This window comes from Hypomesus nipponensis, chromosome 16 (genome assembly GCF_054491055.1).
Source record: "Hypomesus nipponensis isolate SF chromosome 16, ASM5449105v1, whole genome shotgun sequence".
Taxonomy (NCBI): Eukaryota; Metazoa; Chordata; class Actinopteri; order Osmeriformes; family Osmeridae; genus Hypomesus; species Hypomesus nipponensis.
The window spans coordinates 3,096,010-3,113,780 of record NC_140376.1 but is presented as its reverse complement, the minus strand read 5'-3'; the positions used below and the strand labels follow the sequence as shown (position 1 = coordinate 3,113,780).

Sequence of the window (17,771 nt, the reverse complement as noted above, 5' to 3'; positions counted from 1 at the left end):
GATGAATTGATAAAGGGCATTTAAATTTTGTTAAAATGTGAGTTATCCCTGCAACCATCCTAAATGAGTAAAATTAGGACACATCTTTGAACAAAAAATGACACGGTTGACCCAACATGTTGTTCATGCGCAACTTGACGCTGCCTTTTTCATCCATTCTGCTTTATCCAGGGGTGGTTGTTCGTGGGGGGCCTACAGGGGCCAGTGCTCCTGTAAAAATGTCCCTGCCCCCCCCCCCCTGTGGCCCCCCTGAGCAGACTGAATAATATATAATAACAAATTATTTTTCTTCTAGTAATCATGAAACGAGGAAGGGACAAAGCAGACATTTTTGCCCCAGTAAATAAAAAAGTGAGAGAAAACTATCAAAGTATTGAGGAGCTGGAAGAGGAAAAGCCAGAGTTGTTTGTATGATTTCAATGTAAAGCAAATTTAAAGTACTTCATGTTTAATTATAATTTGTTTCCGTTTTTTTTATGTGCCCCTCTGATTAAACACTGCCCCCCTCCCCAGTAAAATGTGTCTAGAAACGCCACTGTTTCCGAAATGTTTCCTAATTTTATCAGATCAAGAAAAAAAGAGGTGACTGACAACGATAGGTGAGATGAAAATGTAGAGACAAGTCTCCGAATATAAACAGAGTTTATATTCGGAGCAATCTAAAGGTGATATAGGCGGGGTTGACTTAAGGAGTTCGTCACATGGTCAAAACACAGGTGCTACCGGTGGCTTTGGCTTGATTAGTGCGTAGTGCTGTCGACTGAGAACTGTGTATTGTATCTTGGCCCATACACCCATGCAGTAAAACATGCCGGTGTATCCCGTTTCTGAGTTTAAATCGTTTGAATGTAGTTGCAGTATAATTTGGACTAAATATCAGTTAGAACGTGTTTTAATCGTTTCTCTTTTGACCGAACACATGTAAATACTAGAGATGCGCTCCAATCTATACGCGGGGCTCTTCCCTTGACAGAAAAAAAAGTCAAGCGGATGCGGCGGCTCCACTGACTGTTTGTGGTGAGCTGTCAGTGAGCCTGCGCGTTCAATGTGTGACAACACGAGGAAGCGAGAGAGACCGTTAACGTGCTTGAATGTTGGATTTGATGCCAGAGAAGTGTCCGTAAGTGGCCGTGCACCTAAGTGGAGATTCGGGGGGTGGGTGGGGGGGCTGTCGGTTAAACTGAAAAAAGAAGTCGGGATGGACGGCAAAGGTACTTTGAAGATGTTCTCTAGGAAGAAACGGGAACTGATCAAGACTCCATCCATCTCGAAGAAGAGTCGAGCAGGAAGCCCTGGCCCACAGGGCTCTTCAGCAGTAAGTAGCACATCGCTGTTTCCTCCTGTCAGTCACTCTCAAGCTGCCTAGTCCACTGTCCGTCTGCTGTCTACAGGATCGATAATGTGACAGTACCGCTGACGCGTAACCTGGGACGTTTACTGAATACATTGGAAAGCTGAGGCGCTGAAAGAGAGAGATTGATATACGGGTTCAGATACAAAGAGAGGTTAAGTTCCCCTATTGTAACGGTTATGATAATGAGACAGACAAGTGCGTACGCCGTCTACTGTGGGTAAGATTAAGAAGCGACTTGCTTTGAATCTATCCAACATGTCAGCGAAAGACGAAATGAGTCAGAAGGAAAATGTAATAGAATAACATCCTTTAAATCGTTTTTTCTATATTTAAATGACACATAAATGTTGATTAAGTATATTGATACTGGCATGACGACGGATTTTCCAGTTGGCGATATCTGTTGGTTTTAAGGTGCTGTATGTAGTCCCGTTAGTTTACTGTACTTTTTAGATGAGGGCAAAACACACGCTATAGAGAGCATGTTAAAACGTGGAGGTAAAACCAGCTACAACCCATATTCAACGGGGCAGAGAGTAAAGAAGGACGGGTCTAAATCTAAGAGCAAACTGGACATTTTACCCAACCGCCCGAATGTCCTGCTCAAACAGGTGAGTGCAACAATACTTTTTAATCTTCTCAAGCTCTTCGAGTCACTCATCTGCATTTTTTGACTCCCACGCACAAACCACTTGAACCGCTTGCGTTTGGGTCTGATGTTGGATGTTGAAACTGCCTTTCCATAAACGGTATTTCCTGGGGCAGATGTCTAACTCGCACCTGCTGCAGCGGTCCTTGACTCTCTGGCGCCTCCACCTGGTGAGGTGTGGTGGGTAACCGAAGGGACAGGCACTCAAGTCTCCGGTTCACTGCCCTCCAGAGCCTGGCCAAGTCCTTGTCCTGAACCGTGAGGGTTTCTGCTAGAAATAGCCAAGTATCATAGACTTCAGACTTTTTGAATCATTCTAGTTGGACTTTAATATGACCTCTTGTTTTGCAGTTGTGATGTACAGATTTACAAAGGGGAACATTGGAATCCTTGCAGGGGTTTCTGTTAGAACATGTTGAGTTGGAACGTTTGTTTTGTGTAACCGTGGCGAGCTGCCAACATCCATCCCATGTACCAGTGCCGTCTCAGGGCGTGGCAGGCCCAAGAAAGGAAGGGTTTCGCAACACTAAACAGGAACTTGTGAAAGTCTGCATTTGTCTGTTTACCAACAACACCCAAGTCATCCCTGACCAAAACATACCAGTCTGTTACACCAGACGATCACATTGCTGCTTTGATTTACCAAGTCTCTCTCTCTCTCTCTCTCTCTCTCTCTCTCTCTCTCTCTCTCTCTCTCTCTCTCTCTCTCTCTCTCTCTCTCTCTCTCTCTCTCTCTCTCTCTCTCTCTCTCTCTCTCTCTCTCTCTCTCTCTCTCTCTCTCTCTCTCTCTCTCTCTCTCTCTCTCTCTCTCTCTCTCTCTCTCTCTCTCTCTCTCTCTCTCTCTCTCTCTCTCTCTCTCTCTCTCTCTCTCTCTCTCTCTCTCTCTCTCTCTCTCTCTCTCTCTCTCTCTCTCTCTCTCTCTCTCTCTCTCTCTCTCTCTCTCTCTCTCTCTCCCAGCTCTCCATTCTCCAGGAGATGCCCCGTCGAGACGGCATAGACGCCAGCCTGTCGTCCTCCTCGACCCTTGCCCTCCCGTCTGGTGTCTCCCTGGACCCCTCCCTGTCCTGCCCCGGGACCCCCAGCGCCCAGCACGGCAGGATGACAGGGGTGGGCATGGCCTCCCCCGTGTCCACCCTGAAGAGGCCCACAGCCCTGAGCCGGCACGCCAGCGCGGCCGGCTTCCCCCTCCAGTCCTGGGTGTTCACCAAGGCCCAGGCCAAGGGGGCGACCAGCCCGGGCCTCCCGGCCGAGGGTCCAGACAGCACGGCCATCGAGGTGGAAGATATCCCTGCCCTGCTCAGGGACGTGGCTCGCTTCGCCGAGGCGGTGGAGAAGCTGAAGGACGTGGTGCTGCTGGAGGGTGAGTGGACCGGGGGCCGGGTGGGGCTGCTGGAGGGGGAGAGGGCAGGGAGGACAGGGGACCGGGTGGACCTGCTGGAGGGTGAGAGGACAGGGAGGACAGGGGGCTGGGTGGGCCTGCTGGAAGGGGGATCGATCAGAGAGGAGAGGGGGCTGGGTGGGGCTGCTGGAGGGGGAGAGGACAGGGAGGACAGGGGGCTGGGTGGGGCTGCTGGACGGGGAGCGATCAGAGAGGAGAGGGGGCTGGGTGGGGCTGCTGGAGGGGGAGAGGACAGGGAGGACAGGGGGCTGGGGTCCGACCACACCACCCCACATTTAATTCGGTTTGTTAATCCCAAAGGAAATAGAAGTTGAGTTTAAGTGAATAAATATGACATGCCTAATGGCTAAAGTAATGTGTCCACTGGACTTAAGACCCTGGGTAACAGAGTATTTAGATACTCATTAGGTACTAATGGTTCCCAAGGGAAAGAGGTCTTTGAGGAATGGCCTGCTGTCACCAGAAGCTTTAAGAAGGGTAGTGGGGGATGTTAGTCTGCTGGATGGTGCTTACTGTTGCACTGGTGGAAACAAGCAGATACGTCCTTTTAATTGGTGTGTCTTTGTTGTGGGTGTTGGTCCTGTTTGGGTCGTCGTGGTGACAATCCACCATTGTTCTTCTCAGACATGTTGTTTTCTAAGTTCTGGAGCCTCTGAATCCTCCTACTTGATGATCCTCACGTTAGCTAAAACAATACCCCCAACACACACACACACACACACACACACCCCTCCCTTACTCCCCTGCTCACCACGTGATCCTGTGTGGGAGGGGGAAGGGTGGGGCGTTTTTTTTTTTCTTCCTTTTTTTGCACAAGCGACTCCAAGCTTCCTCTCTCTCTCTCTCGACTGAGCGCCGTGAGTTTCCGCTCCCCGGAGCAGTGCAGACCACAAGCGGTCACAGACCAGCCCCGAGCAGGAAGTCAGCTGCTTGTTTACGGCTGCGTCTGACACGCTTTCTTCCTCCTTGCAAAATGGCGCAACGCCTCCTCTGCTCCAACCCGACATGGATGCCTTTTTAGTCAGTCTGGGCCCTGCTCGGTCGCCTTGGCGATTTAGCTTTCTCTTCCGGGGATATACAGAGAGATATTTCTCCCCCCCCCCCCCCTTTGTGGTGTGGTTATCCATTATAGACAAGCCTGATCTCTATTCACAAGACTTTGTGCAGGTTTTTACAGTTTCTGGGATCGAGGGGAAGCACGCCTGTTTCAGAGACGGGCCCCTCCCCAGACTCAGGCTTGTTTCTGGGCTCCTGAGCCAGAGAGAAGGTGGTTCCTCCTTATCTTCTGTCCCAGAGCCCGCGACGCGCCCAGCCAGAGCCCCGCCAGGGCAATCTAAACAGGAAGCAGAGATGGATAGCCTCTGACAGTCTCCTCCACTTCCTGCTCAGAAAGACGGCTGCATCAGTCTGACCTGTGACCTGTGATGTCATCAATACGCACCCCCCCCCCCCCCCCAGTCCCTTCTCACCGCCATCATCATCACCCCCTCTCCAGACCCAGAGTGGAGGTCTGTACCTGGGCTCTCCCCTGGTCGGAGTCAGCTTCCAGCCCGGATCTCCTCTGCTTCTCTGTGACTTCTCTCCTGAGTGAACGACCGAGATCACAACTCGCCTGTTCTTGGGTGGGAGGGAGGGCGGGGGGGCGGGGTGATCAGACTTAGAGCTGAGGAGTAGTTCAGGAACCGCAAATCGAAACAGATTTAAACCACGCTGTCACAGAACACTACGGCAGGATGTGGACGAATCGGGTGTCGTTTTTATTTTGTGTGAGGGGGGTTTCGCTGGCCCTCGTGTGTCTGGGGGGAGGGGGGAAGTTGGACAGCCTGCGGCTGTCTCCCTGTGAACCCAGGGCCCAAAGTCTGCGGCTGTTTTCCTGTCTGCCTGACTACCTGTCTGTCTGCCCATCCTCTGAAGAATGTTAGATCTGTGTGATCAGTGGTCCTTCATTGTGTCTCTGTTGTTGTCACGTCTTGACCAGAGGCCAGACCTCCAGTCAGGCGCACTGAGAAAGCCTGGAGTCACGTAAGCCTTTTACTGCGGATGTCGTCTGTCATCGGTCACAATGGATTCTGATCTCTGTCTCTTGTCTTTCTGCACGTTTACCTGTGTTTTGTCTGTCTTTCTGTCCTGCCTGCATGTCTGTCTGCCTGCATGTTTGTCTGCCCATCTGCCTGCATGTCTGTCTGCCTGTCAACCCTGTCTGTCTGCCTGTGTCTTTGTCTGTCTGCCTGTCTGTCTGTCTGTCTGTCTGTCTGCCTGTCTGTGTCTCTTTCTGTCTGCCTGTCTGTGTCTGTGTCTCTGTCTGTCCGTGTCTCTGTCTGTCTGCCTGTCTGTGTGTCTGTCTGTCTGTCTGTCTGTGTGTCTGTCTGTCTGTGTCTCTGTCTGTCTGTCTGTCTGCCCGCAGGCAAGCAGGAGAACCGGCGTCCCCTGGCCCACGTGTGCCTGGGGGAGGTCCTGAGGATCCTGCGCCAGGTGATCAACACCTACCCCCTCCTCAACACCGTGGAAATCCTCACTGCCGCAGGAAAACTCATCTCCAAGGTCAAAGGTCAGTAAGACTAGACGGACCAATTGGAAGCCTGGGACTGTGAGGGCTTTGGAACTTAAAGTGTCTGTGACTGATGAATTCAGTTTTTTGACGAGGATCAGTGATGAATCACATAGGTTCATGTCATGAATGACGTGGGTTCATGTGGTCTATTTCAGGATTCCACTATGAAGTGTCTAACGAGTCGGAAAAGAATGACTTTGAGAAGGCCATCGAGACCATCGCTGTGGCCTTCAGTAGCAAGTGAATATCTGGCCTTCACCCCCCCCCTCCCTCACCTACTACCCCCCCTTACCCCCTCACCCCCTCCCTCACCTACTACCCCTCACCCACTCCCTCACACACTCCCTGTCTGTGCACTGTTCTGCTGCCATTATGCGTCAAAGCTACAATTTCCACACTCCTTCCTGTCACAGGGTTTTACGTGGCACTAGTACACTCTAGAGCTGTGCAACTCAGTAAAGGTTGTTGAGAAGTGAGAAGTGGATCTAGGAGGAAAACACAATGACACAATTTGCATGAGGCTCTGCCAAAAAACAGGAAGTGGTTTTTCATTCTTGTCTGTAGAATACAAAACCAGAGAAGCCACCATTTGCTGTCTGCTGTTGGAACAGATTCAACAGTATTTTCCCTGATTAGAGAACACACATGCTTTTTGTAAAAAATTATGTTATAAATAGATGATATAATATAATTTCATTTACCGGAGCTTGTCAGGATATACATTTCTTTCTCTTGCTCATTTTCGATAACCCCTCTAAAGGAAAAGGCTACTAACTATGACACCAAATCTCAAAAAAGGCAAACTTTCAGATGAATCTTTCAGCATAATATGAACACTGACATGGCGTCTGAGCTGGGTGGTTCCACAGCACAGTGCCTCTTCAGGTTCTGCTATCAGACAGGCCACAAAGAGGAAGTGTCTCAGGCTGAGCTTGGCACTGCCACTTCCTGGCCCTTCTCTACCCTCCATCTCTTACTCGCTGTTTATCGACACTAACGCCAGTCGCCTCTGAAACTGCTTTCCGTTGAAGTCCCTGTGTGTGTGTGTGTGTGTGTGTGTTTGTAGACCCCTCCGTGTGTGTACATAGGTTCCTGTGTGTGTGTGTTTGTGTGTGAGTGTGAAACGGCTGGTGTTAAGGTGTGTTCTCTCTCTCCAGCGTCTCGGAGCTGCTGATGGGAGAGGTGGACAGCAGCACCCTGCTGTCCCAGCTGCCCACAGAGAGGAGCAGGGTGAGTGTGGGGGGAGGAGGAGCAGGGTGAGTGTGTGGGGGGAGGAGGAGCAGGGTGAGTGTGGGGGGAGGAGGAGCAGGGTGAGTGTGGGGGGGGGGAGGAGCAGGGTGAGTGTGGGGGGAGGAGGAGCAGGGTGAGTGTGGGGGGAGGAGGAGCAGGGTGAGTGTGGGGGGGGGGGAGGAGCAGGGTGAGTGTGGGGGGAGGAGGAGCAGGGTGAGTGTGGGGGGAGGAGGAGCAGGGTGAGTGTGGGGGGTGAGGAGGAGCAGGGTGAGTGTGGGGGGGGGGGGAGCAGGGTGAGTGTGGGGGGGGGGAGGAGCAGGGTGAGTGTGGGGGGTGAGGAGGAGCAGGGTGAGTGTGGGGGGAGGAGGAGCAGGGTGAGTGTGGGGGGTGAGGAGGAGCAGGGTGAGTGTGGGGGGGGGGAGGAGCAGGGTGAGTGTGGGGGGGGGAGGAGCAGGGTGAGTGTGGGGGGGGGGGGAGGAGCAGGGTGAGTGTGGGGGGTGAGGAGGAGCAGGGTGAGTGTGGGGGGGGGGGAGGAGCAGGGTGAGTGTGGGGGGGGGGGAGGAGCAGGGTGAGTGTGGGGGGAGGAGGAGCAGGGTGAGTGTGGGGGGGGGGGAGGAGCAGGGTGAGTGTGGGGGGGGGGGAGGAGCAGGGTGAGTGTGGGGGGAGGAGGAGCAGGGTGAGTGTGGGGGGAGGAGGAGCAGGGTGAGTGTGGGGGGGGGGGAGGAGCAGGGTGAGTGTGGGGGGGGGAGGAGCAGGGTGAGTGTGGGGGGTGAGGAGGAGCAGGGTGAGTGTGGGGGGGGGGAGGAGCAGGGTGAGTGTGGGGGGGGGAGGAGCAGGGTGAGTGTGGGGGGTGAGGAGGAGCAGGGTGAGTGTGGGGGGGGGAGGAGCAGGGTGAGTGTGGGGGGGGAGGAGCAGGGTGAGTGTGGGGGGGGGAGGAGCAGGGTGAGTGTGGGGGGGGAGGAACAGGGTGAGTGTGGGGGGGGGGAGGAGCAGGGTGAGTGTGGGGGGGGGGGAGGAGCAGGGTGAGTGTGGGGGGGGGGAGGAGCAGGGTGAGTGTGGGGGGGGGGGAGGAGCAGGGTGAGTGTGGGGGGGGGGAGGAGCAGGGTGAGTGTGGGGGGGGGAGGAGCAGGGTGAGTGTGGGGGGAGGAGGAGCAGGGTGAGTGTGGGGGGGGGGAGGAGCAGGGTGAGTGTGGGGGGGGAGGAACAGGGTGAGTGTGGGGGGGGGGGGAGGAGCAGGGTGAGTGTGGGGGGGGAGGAGGAGCAGGGTGAGTGTGGGGGGGGAGGAACAGGGTGAGTGTGGGGGGGGGGGGGAGGAGCAGGGTGAGTGTGGGGGGGAGGAGGAGCAGGGTGAGTGTGTGGGGGGGGAGGAACAGGGTGAGTGTGTGGGGGGGGAGGAACAGGGTGAGTGTGGGGGGGGGAGGAACAGGGTGAGTGAGTGTGGAGGGGGGGGGTCCAAGGGGCCTGGGTATCAAGGGACGTAGTGTGCAACAAGGTGACAGCACACTGTGTGTTACTGCGTGTGTGCATGCAAATGAGCCCGCGTGTGTCGCAGTCAGAAGATGTGTGATGGTTCTCAGTTCTCACAGCGGATGTTTGCAGGCCAGTACTACCAGCTTCCTGGCATTGACACAGTGTGTATTTATCACTGTGTTCCACGCATGCGGCTTCTGAAACGCCAGATATCTGCTCCTTCCAGGCCACTCACTGCTGCAGCATGCACAACAGCTTCCAGTTTACTGGTCTAACTCCTCTCACCTAGTAGTTTCAACTCTATAAAGCACTGTGCCTTGTAGACTACCAGTCCCCTGACATTACAACACTGCTTGGCCTTATTTAAAGAGGCCCGATATAACAATTGGAGAGGAAGCTTCGTAACTAAAACGAGTCCCCTCAGAGTGATTTCACTGGCTAAGCTTTTCACCAATCGTGTGAGGTCATGGTCGCACAGCCCCTTGGTCGCCTTAGTGTTGACGTGATGATGTGATGGGTGGTTGTGTTTCTAACCGTTGCCTGTGTCGCCCTGCAGTCTCTGGAGAACTTGTATGCGGGCGCAGGCTCTGAAGGGAACTACTTCAGGACAGACTTCCACAACCTGGGTATGAGACCACCTTCATCTCTGGATCTCCTGTCCGACACACTCTTTTGGTCCTCATGGTGTGTGTGTTTGTGTGTGTGCGTGTGTGCGTGTGTAGCCATGAGAGCGGAGGAGGTGGACATTGTGCTGCAGCGTAGCGAGGGAGGTGTGGACTCTGCTCTGCTCTACGCCAAGACCATCTCCAAGTACATGAAGGACCTGATGACCTACGTGGAGAGGAGGACGTCCCTGGGTAGGTGCCCGGTCCAAACACCGTCTTCAGTCTCCATCCCATCCCATCCTCCATCAGCTGGCCTCAGCCTCAGGCCTCCAGGGAGAAATCAGTTCCCCCTGTGTTCTCAGTGTGAAAGACTGATGTGGAGATGAAACTTGCTTTACATAAGGATCACAGTCACATACATCACCAGCATCGCTGTATTGCTTTATAAATGGCCAGACTGTAATATACAGGGGGGTAACCCCTCCTCAGGCCTACTCCCTTCCACTGAGCTATCTCCGTCCCTCAGTTCTCCTTTACAGTTCAGCTGTATGGGTGTATGGGTGTGTCACCCACCTTGTCTGTCTGTAACCCTGCAGAGGTGGAGTTTGGCAAGGGCCTCCTGAGACTGTACCAGTCCTGCAAACACAGCATCACCCAGGTACGCCATACCGCCAGGCTTCTGATTGGCTCATCTGCCTTTTGGTACTGTACCTTTTTCAAGTTTCTCATCCTACTTATCTCTTCTTTTCCTCCTCCACCAATCCCTTTCTCCTCTTTATCTTTTCCCTCCCTCTCTCTTCTCCTCCTTCACTCCCTCACCTCTTCTCCTCCTCTCTCCTCTCCCCTCCTTCTCCCCTCTCCTCCTCCATCCCCCTCCCTCTCCCCTCTCCTCCTCTATCCCCCTCCCTCTCCCCTCTCCTCTCCTCCTCTCCTCCTCCATCCCTCTCCTCTCCTCCTCCCCTCCTCTTTCATCCTCCTCCTCTCCTCCTCCCTTCCCTCTCCCCTCTCCTCCTCCATCCCCCTCCCTCTCCCCTCTCCTCCCCTCCTCTCCTCCACCATTCCTCTCCCCCTCCCCCCTCGCTCTCCCCTCTCCTCCTCCATCCCCCTCTCCTCTCCTCCTCCCCTCTCCTCCTCCACAGCCCCACATGCCCCTGTTCTCCATCTACTCCCCCGCTCTGGAACAGGACCTGGAACAGAGCACTGGTCTTCAGCAGGCTGCCAACCTCCTGCACACTAAGACCTTCATGCAGGTCCACACCTCACACACACGCCCCTTCACCCTCCTGTACCCTCCACACCTCAAACACACGCCCCTTCACCCTCCTGTACCCTCCACACCTCACACACACTCCCCTCCTAACCCAGGTGTGTGTGTGTGTGTGTGTGTGTGTAGCCTCTCATGCAGCGCAAGTACGATCATGAGAAGAGGCGCAAGGAGATCAAGGAGCAGTGGCACCGAGCCAAGAGGAAACTGGTGATACCTTATTTCTGTATCTCTCTCTATCTCATACACTCTCTCTGACACTACTGTCTTTCACGGTGTGTCTCTCGCCCTCTTCTTTCTGCTCTAAACAGGAAGTTCCTTGAGTTCACTTCTGCCCTCCTCTTTGTAGCACAGTCCCATACATCAGAATGTAGCACACTGTCTGTTGGATTGTCTAATTAAGTAACCCCTGTCTTTAATTCAACAACGGCTGACTGACTCTGTGTGTGTGTGTGTGTGTGTGCAGATGGAGTGTGAGGCGAACCTGCGTAAAGCCAAGCACGCGTACACAGCTCGCTATGAGGAGTACCAGGTCAGAGCAGCCGCCAGCAGAGCGGAGGAGGAGGGAGGGGGATCCACCGGCAAGTCTCTGGACAAGAAGAGGCGCGTGGAGGAAGAGGCCCGCAACAAGGTTCCACCTCACCGCCAACAACTCCCAGAATGCTTCACTTTCGACTTGTTCGTTCCAACCCGCCAGCTGCACTGGCTTCCCTGCTGTCTGGTTCACCTTGGCACCAGCTCCGTCAAACACTCTTGTTTCTTAGAATTTGACTTCCTGACTTCCTCTCCACTATCTCATTCATGACATCTGGTGCTGTTGGCTGGCTCTATCTCCAGTGTATTCATGTAATCCCCTTTGCATCGTGTTGTGTTGTTGTAACCACTCCTCAGGTATTTAATGGGCCACCCGCGTGAAATCTGCTAGCTTTTCTTTGGCGTAATTGGTAGTGGTTGCGCTTGGAAGTCGAGAGGTGGTAGGTTCAACTCCCCGTGGGGGTTAACATTGGCCAGATACCTCTGACAGAGCTTGCAAGACCACGTCCGTTACATACCCGTTACATTGTGATGGTTCTGTCACATAGGCAAAGGTAGAGGTTGAGATGACCCTGATCAAAAAAGATCACATCACACCCTGGATGCCGTTATCAGTTTGAACGGATCCGATCTTGTTTCTACAACAAGGCAGGCCACAGCCAATAATTAGATAACCATAGATATACATCTTTAGAGCAGTCTTTTTGAAGCAGTGTGTTTCTGTGTGTAATGTGTGTGTGTGTGTGTGTAATGTGTGTGTAATGTGTGTGTGTGTGTAATGTGTGTGTGTGTGTGTGTGCAGGCGGAGGAAGCCGAGGCCACCTACAGGACTTGTGTTGCAGACGCCACCACCCAGCAGCAGGAGTTGGAGCACACTAAGGTGACAGTGCTCAGGCAGCTGCAGGAAGTCATCAAGCAGAGCGACCAGACCCTGCGCTCGGTCAGTACACACACACGCACACACACACGTGGACACACGGGAGGGGCCTACACACACACACACACTACACCATATGCAAGTCGAATCTACACTCCATCTTTCTCTCTCGCTCTCTTTTATCCTCTGACTCTCTCTCTCTCTCTTTCACACTCTCTCTCTCTCTCTCTCTCTCTCTCTCTCTCTCTCTCTCTCCCTCTCTGTGTCTCTCGTCCCGTGTCTCTTCCAGGTGACCATCTCCTACTACCAGACCATGCACGCCCAGACGGTGGTCCTGCCGGTGCACTACCAGACCCTGTGTGAGAGCAGCAAGCAGTACGACCCAGGCCAGCAGTACGCTGCCCACGTCAAAGACCTCCAGCTCCCCGAACAGCGTGAAGTCAGCTACCAGTTTGAGCCATACTCCAGCCAGTAAGTCCCTCTAGCAAGGAACGCCAGTAAGCCCCCGCCACGACCGACCTTTCAGAAGTCGACAGAATATTATTGCGACGATGACTGTTGACGACGATTTATCGCCTTACCAAGTCGTCTTTCCGGAGTCTGCTTGGGTTAGGTTTAGGTTGGGCTGACGCTCTTAACGTGTTGTTTGACGGCACCGTCCAGGCACTCATCTAGGGGACGTCATGACAGCTTCAACACGGACCAGCAGAGCACCGCGGAGAGTTCCGCTAGCACCACGGAGCCCCGCCCCTCAGATGGAACCAGCTCCGAGGACAGGAAGCGTATGTATAGCCCTAACACTAGTAGCAGTGTTTGTATGTTTTGAGAAAAAATTAAATATAATGATTTGGATTGGGTACACAAATGTATTGCCTCAACTGGCCTATATGTTTTTTTTATGCTACTGTATGGCCTCTCCATTGCCCGATATAGACAGTGTTTCACCTGTACATGGCTTGGCTAACTGTGTGTGTGTGTGTGTGTGTGTGTTGTCCAGGGAAGGGCCACAAGTCGTGGGGCTCTACGGTCAGTGATGACAGCGGGGGAGGAGAGGGAGGCTTGGAGTCCCCCACCTCCAGCACAGGTAACCACAGCATGCCAACTGGTCAACGTACCTGTTGCCCATATAGCACCGCTTCCTAAAAAAACTGGTATCAACCATAGTGAATGGCCTGAGCAGTAGTTAACATATTTATAGAAGAACAGGACTACGCCTTTTCTCTCAGGATAAGAAGGACGTTTTAGCTGGTGTGTTGACTGATTTGTCGGTGTGTGTGTGTATTGTGTGTGTGTGTGTGTTTCAGTTGACATCAGCAAGATGGCGCGCACCTCCTCCACAGGCACCATGTCGTCCAATGAGGACGCGGACGAGAAGGACGGGAACGTGGCCTCCTTCGAGACCCCAAGTGAGGCCCGAGCTCTCCCAGGCCAGCCCGTCACACCTCGTCCCTGCCCTGTGTCTGTTCATGACCTCTGCCTCCTCCTCCTCCCCCTCCCCCCTCAGACATCAACGGGATGGAGCCTGAGCTGGTGGCTCCCACAGGCCCCTTCAGGAACGTGGGCCTGTCCAAGGCGGCCCAGACCCACCGCATGCGGAAGCTGCGGACCCCGGCCAAGTGTCGGGAGTGCGACAGCTACGTGTACTTCCAGGGAGCCGAGTGTGAGGAGGTGAGGAAGGTTCCGGATGGTTCCGGAATCTTCCGGAAGGTTCCGTCTGTACTTGTTCTGTTGTTCTTACCCTCCCTGTGTACATACTGCACTTCCCCAGACCAATGTCTCCAGATCTGTCCAAGGCAGTGTTCCTCTTTCACACCAACATTAAACAATAAACTGTGATCGGTATCCTTTGGAACCCTGAATAGTTCTTTCAAACCCATAAAGAATGACGTAACTATATGAAGTGTGGAACCTTTTCTCTAATATTCTTTTCTTGTTTCACACAACTTACTATGGCACTGACTTAAGGGCCTGCACAGGCCAACTCTTTTAATCAGAGGAAAAATCACTACTTCCTGTATTACCCCCCCCCCCCAACAGTGTTTCCTGGCGTGTCACAAGCGTTGCCTGGAGACCCTGGCCATCCAGTGTGGCCATAAGAAACTGCAGGGCAAACTGCAGCTGTTCGGCAGGGACTTCTCCCAGGTGGCCGGGGACAGCAGCGATGGCATCCCCTTCATCATCACCAAGTGCATCTCAGAGATAGAGAGGAGGGCACTGCGGATGAAGGTGAGAAAGAGGTGGAGAGAGAGAGGGGGGGGGCAGAGGGAGAGGGAGGGAGAGAGGTGGAGAGAGAGACAGAGACAGATGGCAAAGGAGTGAGGGAGATTTGGAGTGAGCTTATAATTTACTCTTTTTTGGAATGTTTCTCTTCATTCCTCTCCTACTCCTCCTTAACTCCCCCTCCTCCCCCTCCCTGCCTCCCCAGGGCATCTACAGGGTGAACGGGGTCAAGACTCGTGTTGAGAAGCTGTGTCAGGCGTTTGAGAACGGCAAGGAGCTGGTGGAGCTGTCCCAGTGCTCCCCACACGACATCAGCAACGTGCTCAAGCTCTACCTCAGACAGGTGCACAGACACAGACAGACACACAGACAGACAGACACACAGACAGACAGACACACAGACAGACAGACACACAGACAGACAGACACACAGACAGACAGACACACAGACAGACAGACACACAGACAGACAGACAGACAGACAGACAGACAGACAGACAGACAGACAGACAGACAGACAGACAGACACACACACAGACAGACAGACAGACAGACAGACACACAGACAGACAGACAGACACACAGACAGACACACAGACAGACACACAGACAGACACACAGACAGACACACAGACAGACACACATCCAGTTTTAATTGACAGCACGATACGAGCGTGTGCTCTCTCCTCTTCCTTCCCCAGCTCCCAGAGCCCATCATGCAGTTCCGCCTGTACCACAGCCTGATGGGGCTGGCCAAGGACAGCCTGCACACAGAGGAGGAGGGGGGCCCTGAGGCGGAGGAGGCTGGGGCAGGGGTCCACGGGGCGGGCAGGGGCCCAGAGCTGGTGGACCGGGGCCCGGACACAGCCCCAGACGTCCTGGTCCTGGTGGACAAGCTAAGGGAGCTGCTGAGTGGACTGCCCAAGAATAACATCTCCACGCTGCGTTACATCACACGCCACCTCCGCAGGTCAGCGGCCACGTGCTTTACAAGAGGAGCCCAGTGCACATGCTGCCCTCTGTGACAGAATAGAGGCATGCTTTGTCTGGTTCAAAGGAAATGTGTCCTTTCTCTCCCTCCATCTCTATCCCCCTTTCTCCCACTCTTTTTTTCCCTCTGTTCTTCTCCATCCATCTCTCCCTCTCTTCCCTCTCTCCCCTCCCCTCTCTCTCTCCCCCTCTCTCTCTCCCCTCTCTCCCTGTTCAGGATTGCCGAGTTGGAGCAGGACAACAAGATGAGCCCCAGTAACCTGGGCATCGTGTTCGGCCCGTCTCTGATGCGGCCTCGCCCCACCGGCGCCACCGTGTCCCTGTCCTCCCTGGTGGACTACCCCCACCAGGCGCGCATCGTGGAGGCCCTCATCGTCTTCTACACCTCCATCTTCCAGTCCAAGTCCTCCAGGACCTCCGCCCGTCAGTCCTCCACTTCCCCCCCACAGGTGGGTCAGATGGCTGAGTGGTTAGGGGAATCAGGCTATTAACCAGAAGGTTGCCGGTTCGATTCCTGGCCATGCTAAATGACGATGTGTCCTTTGGCAAGGCACTTCACCCTACTTGCCTCGGGGGGGAATGTCCCTGTCCTTTCTGTAAGTCGCTCTGGATAAGAGCGTCTGCTAAATGACTAAATGTAAATGTGTGTGAGCAGGAAACTAGAACTAAGACCCTCCTCCCAAAACATGTTCATGATGACATCACACGCATCATTGCTTTGTCGTATAATGTACTTTGCAGTCATCCTGTACTCTTTACCGCTCTGTACATGAAAGCATCGACTCGTAGCTTTCCGTGTGTTCACCCAAAGTATCTAAAAGCCAGTCAGTTTTTACTATTTTACCTCAGCAACACGTCCGTGCGCACGCGTTAACCCTGTTTTGTCGCTGTTTGGCGCCCTGCTGGATCAGAGCGGCGCGGAGGGAGCGAGCAGCCCGGACGCTGCAGAGGTGGAGGAACAGGACGGCGGCGAGGAGATGGGCAGAATGGACTCTGACAAGATAGACGAGGGATGCGGTACGACGAGTATAGAACCTGCTTCTGTTACACGTTCTCCCTCGCCCTCACCACACACGGTGTCCTCAGTTACACCCTCAAGTTTAGATACATGGTACTTTCAGTGAGTGAGTAGACTGAAACACAAGGCATTGCTGTAGTCAGACACAGGAGAATCCACACATGTCGTCTGAGTGTTGGATGTGTTGCTGATGTCCTCCTCTTCCTCCTCCTCCTCTTCCTCCTCCTCTTCCTCCTCCTCCTCCAGGCAGTTCCCCGGGCTCCCTCGGCTCGAGCGAGCAGCTGGAGGACTCTGTCTGGGAGCTGGACGAGTCCGGTCAGAGGACATCCCTCTCGGAGCAGCGTCCAGCAAGGCTGGTCAAGCAGGAGAGCGAGGTCAGCACCGACGACGACCAGCTGAGCTGCCGAGACAGTCTGGATCTGTCTGGGCATTCCTTTCCCTTGGTCGACCAGGACCAGGACCCAGAGCAAATCCAGGACTCGGATGAGAGCCAGGAGAGAGAAGGAGTCCAAGACGGTGACCCCCCCGCCCCTCCGGATACAGAGCCCCCAGACCTGGAGGTCTCCGAGCAGCACCTGGAGCTGAGCGCCTCCATGGCAGAGCTTGACATGAACCAGTCCAACAACAACAACAACAACTGTGTGCTGGGCGTGGCAGGGCGCCCGCTGCCTCACCTGTGTGTTGGTAAGCTCCCCCTGAGTAGGAGCAGGGATGGGGAGGCAGAGTTTGTTTAAACAAGTGCACCCAAGTCGTGTTCAGTTGGGAATACAGTCATGCATTGCGACAACAACAAAAAAGTGAGGAGGGGAGAGTTGCTTATGAGCAGTTTCATCTGGCGTTTAGTTCAAAACAGCAGATGTTTAGATATTTTGCATCCATAATGAGTCCTGGATTACCAACTGTTCCAAACGATCCGAGAAAGGTGTATCTTGTAATGTATAGTACATTAGTACTGAATGTGTCAAGTCTTAATAGCTTTTAATTAGATGTGGATGTTGGAAGCGATAAGGTTTCTTTGCTGATTGTGCCAACTTCTATGCTTATGGGTCTGCTGTTTTTTAAACATTTAAATTGGTTTTATTTCTATGTCCCATTTTAAAACATATCTTACACATTGCTCCTAAAAGCTTGAATTAATGCTTAGTGAAGTTTGGTGTGTCAGATGGACGTAAGCAATACATTCTAAGCAGATGTCGGTTAAAGTGCTGCTGGTTTTATTTCGGCACTAAAACTAAAAGTTGTATCCAAAGGGGATTTTATTGATTTGTTTCCGTCACTGTTGCCTGGTTTTGTATGTCATGTGCTAAATACAAATTTTCAAGTAATTATAAGAATTAAAAGGGTAAGCATCCTATTGAAATGATTGAATTACTGTCTGGTTTATTTAGAAGGTTGTGTATGAACACACAAAGGTGGGGAAACAACTTGTTTAGAACAATGGATGCATGCAAAGTCACTGGTCGGTTAATTATTAGTTATTATAAGGTTGTATTTGAATACACGCAGGTGGAAAAACAACTGGTTGTTTAGATCAATGGATGCACGCATCTACCAGGCCTTTCCCCATGATAACCATGCAAAGTCACTGGTTGCTCAACTCGTGTACAAAA

General features: G+C 53.2%; 1 protein-coding gene across 3 annotated transcripts; it reads left to right on the top strand.

Moving 5' to 3' along the window:
• Window positions 1-1,045: 1,045 nt before the first annotated feature.
• On the top strand, window positions 1,046-17,524 carry arhgap45b (Rho GTPase activating protein 45b). 3 transcript variants are annotated; one of them, XM_084676444.1, is made up of 23 exons: window positions 1,046-1,315; window positions 2,961-3,363; window positions 5,807-5,950; window positions 6,109-6,193; window positions 7,111-7,183; window positions 9,210-9,279; window positions 9,376-9,510; window positions 9,855-9,916; window positions 10,398-10,508; window positions 10,652-10,732; window positions 10,989-11,153; window positions 11,859-11,996; window positions 12,223-12,404; window positions 12,597-12,715; window positions 12,931-13,017; window positions 13,238-13,339; window positions 13,438-13,601; window positions 13,971-14,159; window positions 14,359-14,496; window positions 14,855-15,123; window positions 15,361-15,592; window positions 16,055-16,160; window positions 16,408-17,524. In XM_084676444.1, the coding sequence occupies exons 1-23, from the start codon at window positions 1,046-1,048 to the stop codon at window positions 16,893-16,895; spliced, it is 3,813 nt and encodes a 1,270-aa protein (XP_084532570.1). In that variant the 3' UTR covers window positions 16,896-17,524. The 3 variants fall into 3 exon arrangements, with proteins under 3 accessions (XP_084532570.1, XP_084532569.1, XP_084532571.1); XM_084676443.1 differs by having other exon boundaries at window positions 9,210-9,510; XM_084676445.1 differs by lacking the exon at window positions 1,046-1,315 and adding an exon at window positions 1,387-1,965 and having other exon boundaries at window positions 9,210-9,510.
• The last annotated feature ends 247 nt before the right edge of the window (window positions 17,525-17,771 follow it).

Excerpts from the sequence above, each read along its gene's own strand:
- arhgap45b (XM_084676443.1), top strand. The coding sequence starts at position 1,046 with ATGTGTGACAACACGAGGAAGCGAGAGAGACCGTTAACGTGCTTGAAT. Across the intron at positions 5,951-6,108 it reads ACTCATCTCCAAGGTCAAAG|GATTCCACTATGAAGTGTCT; the intron begins GTCAGTAAGACT and ends GGTCTATTTCAG. Across the intron at positions 14,160-14,358 it reads GGAGGGCACTGCGGATGAAG|GGCATCTACAGGGTGAACGG; the intron begins GTGAGAAAGAGG and ends CTGCCTCCCCAG.